This window comes from Scatophagus argus, chromosome 23 (assembly GCF_020382885.2).
Source record: "Scatophagus argus isolate fScaArg1 chromosome 23, fScaArg1.pri, whole genome shotgun sequence".
Lineage (NCBI taxonomy): Eukaryota > Metazoa > Chordata > Actinopteri > Scatophagidae > Scatophagus > Scatophagus argus.
In genome coordinates, this window is record NC_058515.1 from 14,100,593 (window position 1) to 14,112,001 (window position 11,409).

An 11,409-nucleotide genomic window follows, 5' to 3' on the forward strand; every position below is an offset into this window, starting at 1 on the left:
TTCACTGGGCAGAAAATGCGAAACATGTGCACCAGCGGCTGGTCGTGACAACGCGCTGCATTGGCTTCCCGCGACTGCTGATGGGATAAAATCCAGTTTTTTAACTTCTGTATTCAAAGTCAGCGATTGAAGCTCAAGTGCTCATCGCTGAAAAGTTGACATTTGGGAGAGTTTTTCCTCCCCAGCCAGCAGCGGCATTAATCACTCTCCTCTGTTCTCCTCTACGTTTAGCGCGAAAGGTTAAGTGCACGAGTTATTTATCCAAACAAAGCTGAGTGTTAGTGACTGATTCATATTAATATAAAAGCCCTTTTCTAATCCAGTCCGCTCACTTCTCTCCTCTCCTCTCCAATGTTCTCCCATCTAAATCATCTCCAGGACTGTTTTAGGGGCAGTTTTGGAGGTTAAATCAGATGGAATGTTATTTGTCCAAACAACACTGACGACTGGTGACTGATTCATACGAAGAAATACTACAAGCAGCCAGGAAAGACTTAACTCTCCTCCTCCGTCCTCTCTCTCGCTTTTTCTGCCTGTCACGCGGGTTCTGCTGACTACAGGGAAAAACCTCCACAATGTATAAGTCTCTGTAAAGAGGCGGCGGGGGGAGAGAATCGGAGGACGAATAAGGAACGGGCATCGCAGAAAGTGAACAAGACCGAACACACGTTGGAAAGTCTTGTAGGGGCATAATTCAAGAGAGAGAAGAAGGGGATTAATGGATCAGAAATGTTCTAGAGATGTATGACAGGACTGATTGAACAAAGGATAATATTATGGAAGTTGTACAAGAATCAACTGTGCAAAATGTCAAGTGAGTCAGACTCACAACCACCGAGTCAAAGACACTTTTAATACGGCTGTAGTGCCATCCATGGACAAAATCCCACAACATTTTAGAGGCCTGCTTGTCCATGAAATGAGCACGTGTCAACTAATTTTGGTTGAAGTATCTGCTTTTGTTGCCCACAACAATTATGGGTCCAATGGCACTGGAAAAACCTCCTTTGAGGAGTTAATAACTGTAAATATCACAGCAGAATAATATCTGAATAATATTCCTGTTGGTCAGGCTTTGCCACACTCAGATGTTTGCTCAAGATATTCTGCTTGTGTTTGTGCTCACTCTCAGAGGGACTTGAACTCATCTTTTTGACCAATCAGCGCTTTTGTCCTCTGCTTGAACTTGCTACGGTTCAAATGAATTTCTCTATACTTTCTGTGTGCCAAATCATAATATTTACACCTCACTGTGTCTCCCCAGGTGTTTGCCAAAGTGTTCAGCCATGAGGCCCTGGAGTCCTACCTCCCGAAAATCCAGCAGGTCATCCAGGAGAGCCTACGGGTATGGAGCTCCAACCCTGAGCCCATCAACGTCTACAGGTACAGTGGGGGTCCTAGTGCAGGATCGCTTATTGAGAAAAGGTGTAAATAAAAGTGAGGTTTCATTAGCCAAGTATCGCATTTAAATGCACGACGCGTGTTAATACTGAACGCAACTGAGGTCCCGACTGGTCGTCTGTCCACAGGGAGAGCCAGCGGCTGTCGTTCACGATGGCAGTGAGGGTGCTGCTCGGATTCAGGGTGTCAGAGGAGGAGATGAGGCATCTGTTCTCGACCTTCCAAGACTTCGTTGACAACCTATTCAGCCTGCCCATAGACCTGCCGTTCAGCGGCTACAGGAAGGTATGTGTTGATGTTTTCAACTTGATTACAGCTGCAAACTATGACAACATCCTGTCCAGTATGAGTATAAATGTAGAAACTTAAGAAAAGCAGGAGTTCTTTCACACGTCAGCACTGTCTAACTTTGGTATCCAGTACATCTTATGCATGTCTGATAAATAGCTTGCACAAGGAAATGTGTGGATATGTAAATAAGACATGAACATCCTTTGAACGTGTCTGCAGGGCATCCGTGCACGAGACTCCCTGCAGGAAAGCATAGAGAAGGCCATCAGGGAGAAGCCGTTGTGTTCACAGGGGAAGGATTACAGCGACGCGCTGGACGTCCTGATGGAGAGCGCCAAAGAGAACGGCACCGAGCTCACCATGCAGGAACTGAAGGTAACACACCGCCTCCGCAGACGCACGCTCACACACTCACTGTTTACCTAGTAAAGTGCTGCCGAGGGGAACCTGACTTGGCTGACCGAACACACACACACACAAATCAACCATTATCATAATTTGTCTAACAAATCATCTTGGAATCATAAGCAATTAAAGCGACTTATGATACACATCTCTATGTAAAATATGACTGCAGGGATGCTAAGCTGATGCCCGTCAGGCAGACAGTAACACATACACACACTCGTGGACGGACACACCCTCTGTTTACTTATTAAAGTAATTCAGAGGAATTCTGTGGAAACTAAACTCTCCCTGCCTCGCTCTCTGTGGTTTCTGGGTTAAGTCCAGGGCCAAAAATAAGTCAACACTCCCCCTGCTAGGGGTCTGAAAGAGGCCTCCTGTATGCACATGCTCTCTCACACACACATATATAAATACACACTCAAAGTGAACTGGGGAGCCCCTGTTGCAGAGGCCCAGGCTGAAGCACTCTCCTGCAGTTTTCTGACGCATGCATATATAACACACACACACACTCGTGTACGGCGAGCCAGAGATGTGTGTTTTGACACACATGACAGCAGATGAGAGGTTCATAATGACAGTTGTGCTGCCCAGCCTCAGTGTTTATTTTTTCCACTGCCTTAACAATGCGCTAACAGGCACTAAACGTCGTCGTTATCTCCAATAACATGGATACAAACTTCACATTTCCAAACACACTACTTTTCAGAAATTAAAAACAACATGCCTTTATTATGTACTGGCTTTTGGTGCTGCGTCATTACGAAACAAATGGCAAGCTTGAGGTGTGGTGGGTAGTGGACTTGTGCCCAAAGTGAGGTTGCAGTTGCTGACAACTTGGCTGAGCAGTTATTAACAAAAAGATTTCACATTATGAAAAGAATAAATCAAAATGCCCGACAACTGTTTTCTTAAATCAGAAATTCCGTATTTCGTATTGACACTACGATTTACACAAGGTTAATTATGTCTGTGGTTGGGCACTTGGCTGCCATCTACATTTCCACTCTCCAGACCTTTTATTCAAGCAACAAGCAATTAGCCCATCAGAAGGTGGGCAGCTGGCTTGCCCACAAAGTAAAGACAAATTAACTCATACGCCCAGAGTACTGCCCTGCACTAAGTTAGTGCTCATGCCATCTCGCCGATCATCCCACAGGAGTCAACCATTGAGCTGATCTTTGCCGCCTTCGCTACCACGGCCAGCGCCAGCACCTCACTCATCATGCAGCTCCTCCGCCACCCTCCCGTCCTGGAGCGCCTGAGGGAGGAGCTGAGAGCCAGGGGTCTCCTCCACAATGGCTGCCTGTGCCCCGAGGGAGAACTCAGGCTGGACACCATTGTGAGCCTCAAGTACCTGGACTGTGTCATCAAAGAGGTGCTGAGACTCTTTACGCCCGTGTCAGGGGCTTACCGAACTGCCATGCAGACCTTCGAACTTGATGTGAGTAGTCTCAATACCGTAGCCACAGATTTAATGTCTTTAATATCCATCTGACCAAAATTTCTTGCCGTAGTCCGAGAACCCTTCCAGCAATATCACGTCAAGGAAACCTACATGCGGCCATGACTGCACCCTTACGAAGCTGCTCACTTGCTTCATTTCTATCTCTTTCTGACTCCAGGGAGTCCAGATTCCAAAGGGTTGGAGCGTGATGTACAGCATTCGGGACACCCACGACACTTCAGCCGTCTTCAAGGATGTGGATGCCTTCGATCCTGACCGCTTCAGTCAGGAGAGGGGGGAAGACAAAGAAGGACGCTTCCACTACCTGCCCTTCGGCGGGGGTGTCCGGTCCTGCCTGGGCAAGCAGCTTGCCACCCTCTTCCTTCGCATCCTGGCGATCGAGTTGGCCAGCACCAGCCGTTTCGAGCTGGCCACTCGACAGTTCCCCCGTGTGATCACGGTACCCGTGGTCCACCCGGTTGATGGGCTGAAGGTCAAGTTCTATGGCTTGGACTCCAACCAAAACGAAATCATGGCCAAGTCGGAAGAGCTGCTGGGAGCGACTGTTTGAAGGGCAGAGAGTTGATGAGGGGGAGCAGGGGGGTGAGTGATCGAAGAGGTCTTTGGGTAGAAGATTGATGGAAGGAAAGAAAGAATTTAAGAGTTATTTTTTCTTCTCCACCTTTGCTCTGCCGAGCTGGAGGTCCTTTCAGACTAAAAGAAATGCAGAAGTCTTTGTCTTTTGTTACAGCTGATGATGATCGGGACTTTCCTCTGGGAAAGGAAGAAGCTGCCAAAAAGTTCTTAATTATGCTCTATTCTGTGTATTTTTTTAAAGAAATATACAAACAAATGTATGTACAAAAAAGCTATGTAATATAATTAGAAAGAGAATGTGGTTGGTGCACAATTGGAGAAAGAGAAGTATGGTGGTACTTTTGGGGAAATGAAGTGTTGAAATTAGAAGCGTAAAAGTAAAGATGGTTGAGGGAGGTAGGCGAGTGGATGAAACAGGGTATAGGATGAACGAATATGATATTTTGGCATTTTGCTTGTGCTTAATCAAATGCAGTGAACCATTTCATTTGTCTAGCAGGGTAAAAGAGACTGATATATAGACTAAAAAAAAGATCTACATTTTATGGTCAGCTTTGGTCCATTTTGAGCCAGAATTCATGGTGCCACCCAGATTCAACTCAAAAGATTGGAAAGATTGACAGAAATAAGTAGTGGCTTCGTGTTTGACATCAAAATTCAAGTTGTTTACTAGCTTACAGATGCAGTCAAAAGGATCATAGCACATTTGGCGGCAGGTTGTGGCTCAGATACTCTATGTTACCAAACTTGTCAGACTGGTGTTGCAGCACTTCTTCAAGCCAACTGTATCATGATGCAGTATATACTTTGACTGGCTTCAATTCATACTGCTAATTCAAATCACATATACTGGCTGTATATTTTAACAAGTCATAATATTTTGAATTGATGCAAATGGGCAATTTGCTAGGTTTCTTATGGACCCCTTTCTCCCTGTCTCTACACGCCGTGATCCTCCTTGATTTTTAGCACAGCAGTTCCCATACTGTTTCTATTCACGGATCTACATTAGAGCAGCCTTCACGTGGCCAGAAGTATTAAAAAAAGAAAACAACTGAAAGGATATAAAGGGCAAGAGCGGCTTTTAGTAATCTTGATGCTTGCGCATAAAAGGAGTGCAATTAAAAATTACACTATAGAAGAATCAGGTTCCGAAACACAAACCCTAAAAAGGATCTGTAGGCTGTGTTATCTTACTGTGTCTTACTGTCTTTATCTCTAGTGGAAACCCTGCATCAGCCTCTTCTTCTGCTACCCACAGGTTGCCCACTTGCATAGACTCAAAATGTTGCCCACACGCAGTATATATAGCGTATCCCAGTAATCTTGGCGGTGTGAACTCAGGTGCAGAGTAGATATTGTGGTGAATAATGATTAAGTGTTTTGCTTTTTGTCATTTAACTCTGACTGACTGCACATAAATAATGTCACTTACTCACTGTTGTAGAGCTGGACCAGTTACTCTTTGCTTTGCTTTCTGCCCACATAAACAAAATGATATCGGCGGGGGTTTTCAATGGCGCTTGCTCTCGCTCGACGTATTACCTTCTGCAACCATTTTGTGAGCCCCCCCCAAGGATGCAATTCTTGGTGGTGCAAGCAGAATCAAACAGCAGGAATCCCCTACTGGCATCAAACAAGATAAAAGTTACTGAATCAAGGTCAAACAGTAATATGGTCCAGGTCTGCTTTTTAAACTCTCTCAACCTGTGCTTTGATACATAAACTACGCTTTCAAGTTGCATTGAAATCGCACTCTATCCGACGGTGACTTTATCCCGCACGAGGATATGATTAAGAACTCCCTGATGTGGAGGACAAGAAAAGAGAGGGGGATAACGAGGATGAGAGGAAGACCTACGTACATGCTGCTTGAGTGCTGCTTTGTCATTTTGTGTTTGTTTATTTGTATTCTGTTTTTATTTTCCCGTCTCCTTGGGGCAGCCATTTTGAGTTCTGCGGAGAAGGTGACGTTCTGTCTTGCTGCTCCTCCAACCAACGCTAAGAATGCAAAACAAATTCCACGGTGTAAGCAACTTTATTAGCTAAAAGAGATTTATTGTATGAGGTGATTGCACAATCAGAACTCTCAAAGCTTTGTGTGTTCCATAAGTCCGAGTAGAGGAAGAGGGTTTTTTTTCCTTATTTCCCCTGCATGGAAAGTTTCTGCAAAAGAACTCTGGGACTCGTCAGCAGAACTCTTGAATCCTTGAACGGCGTTCCAAACCGAAGCTTGAGAGAGACGGACCAATGAGATTTCAGGGGAGGGCAGGGTCACACTCAGAGGGCTTCTCTTACTGGACGATCCTGTTGTCCAATAGCATTCCAGATGAATTCTGCCAGTGCTAGACATTGTTCACTCTTTCTAACAACCACACCACTGATTTCTTCCTTTATATATATATTAATATAAAACTAGAATTTTTTTGCTGCTTTTCTTGTGTACATTTTCTAATTGAGAGTTCTAGATTGCAACAGTTTGTATCGGGTGAGATTTGCTATTTCTTTACCTTTTAGCTGATTAAAATATTTGCATTTTGTGAAAGCAAAAAGAGCATTAATAGGTTATAGTGTATATTAATTTGTACAATATTCCTTTCTTTAGCAAGCCATGGGGAAAAATCAGCTATTTACATCTACTAATAACCTAATATTATTGTTATTGTACGATTAATATTGTTGTTATAAGATATTTGAAATGCTATTTTTTATTCTATTACAGATTTAGAGTTTTTAGCCTAAATGAGAAGGTCTTTGGTAAATATTGGATGTATTTAGAATGTTATGTATTTCAGTTATATTGTAAACAGTGATTAAAATGTTAATATTGTTGATTTGATTACTGTAATAATTATTATTTGTTTTGTTATTCAGACTTATTATCACTGCATTTTATTTGATATTAATTATGGAAAACAGAAAGCACTTGCGAGGTATGTCTATTTTTTAAGTGCCATGCGACTACACTTTCCCTCCCTCTGAACCTGTCTGTCTTATGTCAATCTGTACATAATATTTGTATTTCTTTTTACAGGAAAAAACAATGTTCATTTAGTTTAAATATGAATGTCTTGTTCTACTTTCTTCCATTCCTTTTTTGTTACCGTGACTGTTAAATGTACTCCTGTAATAAACGATAAAGTAAAAAAAAATAGTGAATTTTGCATTCCAGATGGGTAAAAAAATAGAAAATAACTGCAATTTGCATGTTTTTCATCTATAAAACATTTGAAAATAGAACCGACTCGGCTACAAACATAAAACAGGCTGACAATAAAAGATTCAAAGAGCACCAACAGCAGCATTACCCCTGTGGACCTTAACGGAGTCAACACAATTAAGAACCAGATAACCAAACCAGTTGCAGAAAAGTTCAAGTGTGAAAACAACTTTGTGTGTGTGTGTGTGTGTGTGTGTGTGTGTGTTTAAAACCACATGAAACAAACATACCAACAAAAACAAAAGGATGTGCACGAGCACATCCAAGAAGCAAATCAAACAGATGGCAGGCAGCAGGAAAGAGCTCGGAGCACCGAATCCACTAACATGTAAATCAGAACGGTCAGAAATCCTGTGGACGGGGAACAAAACAAACAACAGGAACCAGGTGCCTTCTGTCGGTTTGAATCAAACTGTGAACAGCAGTAAACTGCAGAGACTCGCCATCAGCTGCAGTTTTGATAACACACCCAACTGCTGAGGTGGTGTCAGTGCTGAAACATTAAGTCCTCCAGTATCTGCACTTCCAGGTCTGGAGCACACACTCCAGCGTCTGATGTCCGACATGTTAGACGTCCTTCATACAGGCGATATTTCCAGCCTGACCTTTTGCAAACTGCTAGCTGCTTTGGCAGGGATGTATCCTTACATCCTTACACCTCAATATCCTCCTTTTTCTGTCCAACTGTTTGTTATAACCGATCATTTCCTGACTAAACGTACGTGCCTGACTAAAATGCCACTTAGACTCTAATGACATGATCCACAGCAATTTACAAAAACAGGATCAAAGAAGACCACAGGCTTGATTACACGTTAATCTTTCCTGACGTTTGGATCTGCCAAATTGCTCTGTCTATTAAAATGACATTGGGAAGTAGGCCTCAGCTATAAATGAAGCTGAACGGTAAAACTGTTTTGTAATGTCTTGAACCTGAACCATTTTGTTATTGAGCTCTTCAGAAGGAGGGACAATGGGACTCATGTAAGGAAGAGACAGAAGGTGGTGGTCTGATCGGCACACCGACTGATGTCTCAGGGCCTTCGTATCTGTTTTGACCTCCCAGCCAGCTGATCACAGCAGCTTGTGAACATCAGGAGGAAAACAGGCTGTGATGTTGAGCGGGAGATCTCCTTCAGCTTGATGGAAGACGGGAACAGAGACAGAGAAAGCTATGACAGTGATGTGAACAAAAGGAAAAAATACACACTCTTCAAAGACATGGGTTGACAACACACACACACACACACACACACACGGAAAAGGACAAATAAACACACGCCAATTCCCACAAATAAATATAAATAGGTATAAAAAATGATCGAAAGAAACACTGGCTTAACAATGTGGACACACTGTACTTGTTAATGCGCACGCACACACACAAACAGAACTTGTGAGGAGAACAAGAAGGTCAGATCTGTTTGTTTGTAGTTTTGTCTCCAGGAGAGACTGTTTCATGCACTAAGTACTGCAAGATGAAGCACTCAAAAAAAACCAAGTGTGTGTGTGTGTGTGTGTGTGTGTGTGTGTGTTTTATGGTTCTCGTGTTTTGGTGAACACATCGAAGTTCTGTGATTGAGTGGCATCTTTCTCCAAGAGGAAAAAGAAGGAGAGGAGGAAGGCGTATTAAGTTATCACATCTTTCTCTTCTTTCTGCATCATCTGGCTCTCGAACTTGCAATCTTTGCCCAATGCAGAGAAATGAGAAGAGCGATGGACTAAAACACACGAACGTCGTGCTCACTTCGGCCTACATTTCCGTAAAAATTGTCAAAGTCATCGCACATACGACTGATTTGTTATGAGTTTTCAAAGCTTTAGGTGACGCTGCAGCCATGACGTCTATCAGCCCACAGTGCCAAATGAGGAAGTCTAGAACGGGACTGGACTTTTGGGATGACAGACTTCTGGGAGGGACGGGGAAGAACACTGACAGTTCTGAGCAGAGCTGCCCTGTCCATGAGAAGACAAAGACGAAGACGCAGAACTGCATGGAGAAAGCGGAGAATCTGACAGACCGTGACTCTCACCTCCTCTGAGGGATTAAAAGCACAGTTATTATCCACAGGACCGGATGCAGAAGCACACAGCTGAACCGCACAGCTGCAGAGGCGAGGGATCATGACAAACACTGAGAACAGATAATAACCAATCAGCACGCAGACTGAGTCAACAGATTCAAACTGCTGTGGGAGCAGAAGTGTGATGGTCCATCTCTTAACAGGATGATGTGGAGAAGGCAAAAAGAGAGAAAAATCAGAGAAGAGGAACCGAGTAATGATCACACACTTCTACGCCTCGTGTCTCTCTAACTTTTTAAATCCACAATAGAGAGGATTGCACAAGACGAAGAGAGAGCTTGTGGACAAAGTGCCGCCCTGTAGCTCAAAGTAAAGCTTTACGCAGTCACTAACATGGCTGACGTGGGTGTAGACTCTGCTCTTGTTTAAGACATTTAATCTGTCTTACAGCTTGCCATGATTCAGAGTGTCTTGCATTAACACTTATTTCCTGATTTGATAAAGGTTTCCTGGCGATTCATACAGGGACACACAAAGAGGGTTTACTGAATAAAGTTTCATACAGGAAAGACTTCCATAGCAGTTTAAGAAGGTGCCAGATGTTTTAATTGTGTATGTGGGGCAAAAGTGAGGTTAAAAGTTTAAAAAGTGACACACTAAGTGAGGGAAGACGATTTTTGACGTTATTTAGTTTCATTTTTCCACCTCGATGCAACACAGTTTCCAGTAAGGGAACCTGGTGGTTTTTCAGAAGTGAGTCCAGAAGCTGCATGTGAGGCTGCAGCAGGAAGTGTCAGCCTCACATGGATTAATAAAATGATGTGTGTGTACGTGAACTTTATTTGCTCCGATCTGTCCATGTCTGTATATGACTTCACCTTAAGGTGTGTCAATATTTCACGGGGGCAGAAACGTCTATCGGTAAACTGGTACTGCAGCATGCATGAGGTGTGTGATTTTCCTCATTGCAGTAATGCGGGGTTTCCCTTCATGATGGCCTGTCAAACATGTGTGAACTTCTCCTGGTGCGTATTTTCATTATAAAACTGAAGACAGCGTCGGCAAGCAAAAAAACATCTGCCCAACCTGCTGCACTTTGGGATGATGAACTTCCAAAGAAAATATAAATGACAACCCAACGCTTTTCCCAACAGAGCTGAAACTCCTTTTGCAATCAGTATCAAAGGAAATGAGCACACATGGAAGTAGTCCCTTCAAAACAACACAGACCGTTCCAGGATTTGTCAGGTCAAGGACTTTCGATATGATTCATGTAAAGTGAAGAAATTCCCATCTGAGAAGGCTGCACCCTCCCTCCCTCCATCCACCCATCCCTCCATCCATCCATCCTCTCCGCAGTCTGTGTGCAGCCGGATACACAGAAAACGAAACAAAGCACTTCATTTCTGCTGATTTTCACATCACTTCTCACGCACAAAATCTGGACACGGGCAGTTCCTTCACGACTGTCGAATGAGAAGAAATCACAAGAGAAACCTTTAAAGAAAGATCCAAACCAAAGGGAAAAACGAAACTGTAATCTGCACGTGAGGTTTTAAAACATTCAGGCAATTAAAGCCTGACTGAACGATGTCCGAGTGCTGCCTAAACGGAGACCAACGGAAAACCATTGACACCAACGTCAGGAACCCGAACGTGCCGGAAAAGGGCCAAAAATGTGTGAGGGTCATGTTTCCATCACTGCTGATCAAAGCTGGAGACTCTCTGGACAAACACCTGCTGAGTCATTTCATCCTTTAATCCATTTGCTCTGCAGGTAAAGGTTGACAAAGTGTCACAGCAGAATAATAAGATTTGTCTCAATTTTAGCCTTTAGCAGTGTTTGTCAAGCACATGAAATACATGTTTAGGTATGATTTTATGGTATATTTAGTGTTTGCTGAGCAAAAGTTTGTAATTTCAGTGTTTAACTCTTTTACGTCCTGGTTAAACTTGTTAGCATGCTGAACTTTGCTATACAGCACAAAGTACGGCCGAGGCATCTTTACTTCTGAAGGTAT

General features: G+C 43.3%; 1 protein-coding gene across 1 annotated transcript in view; it reads left to right on the top strand.

Annotated features, from left to right (window-relative positions):
* Positions 1-7,287, top strand: part of LOC124054718 (cytochrome P450 26B1) — a 28,950-nt gene extending 21,663 nt beyond the window's left edge. Inside the window, exons 3-7 of the mRNA XM_046381052.1 lie at positions 1,265-1,383; positions 1,530-1,686; positions 1,912-2,067; positions 3,260-3,544; positions 3,726-7,287. Of these exons, the coding sequence (XP_046237008.1) occupies positions 1,265-1,383; positions 1,530-1,686; positions 1,912-2,067; positions 3,260-3,544; positions 3,726-4,118 (1,110 nt within the window). The 3' untranslated portion in view covers positions 4,119-7,287. The remainder of the gene's footprint in view (positions 1-1,264; positions 1,384-1,529; positions 1,687-1,911; positions 2,068-3,259; positions 3,545-3,725) is intronic.
* The last annotated feature ends 4,122 nt before the right edge of the window (positions 7,288-11,409 follow it).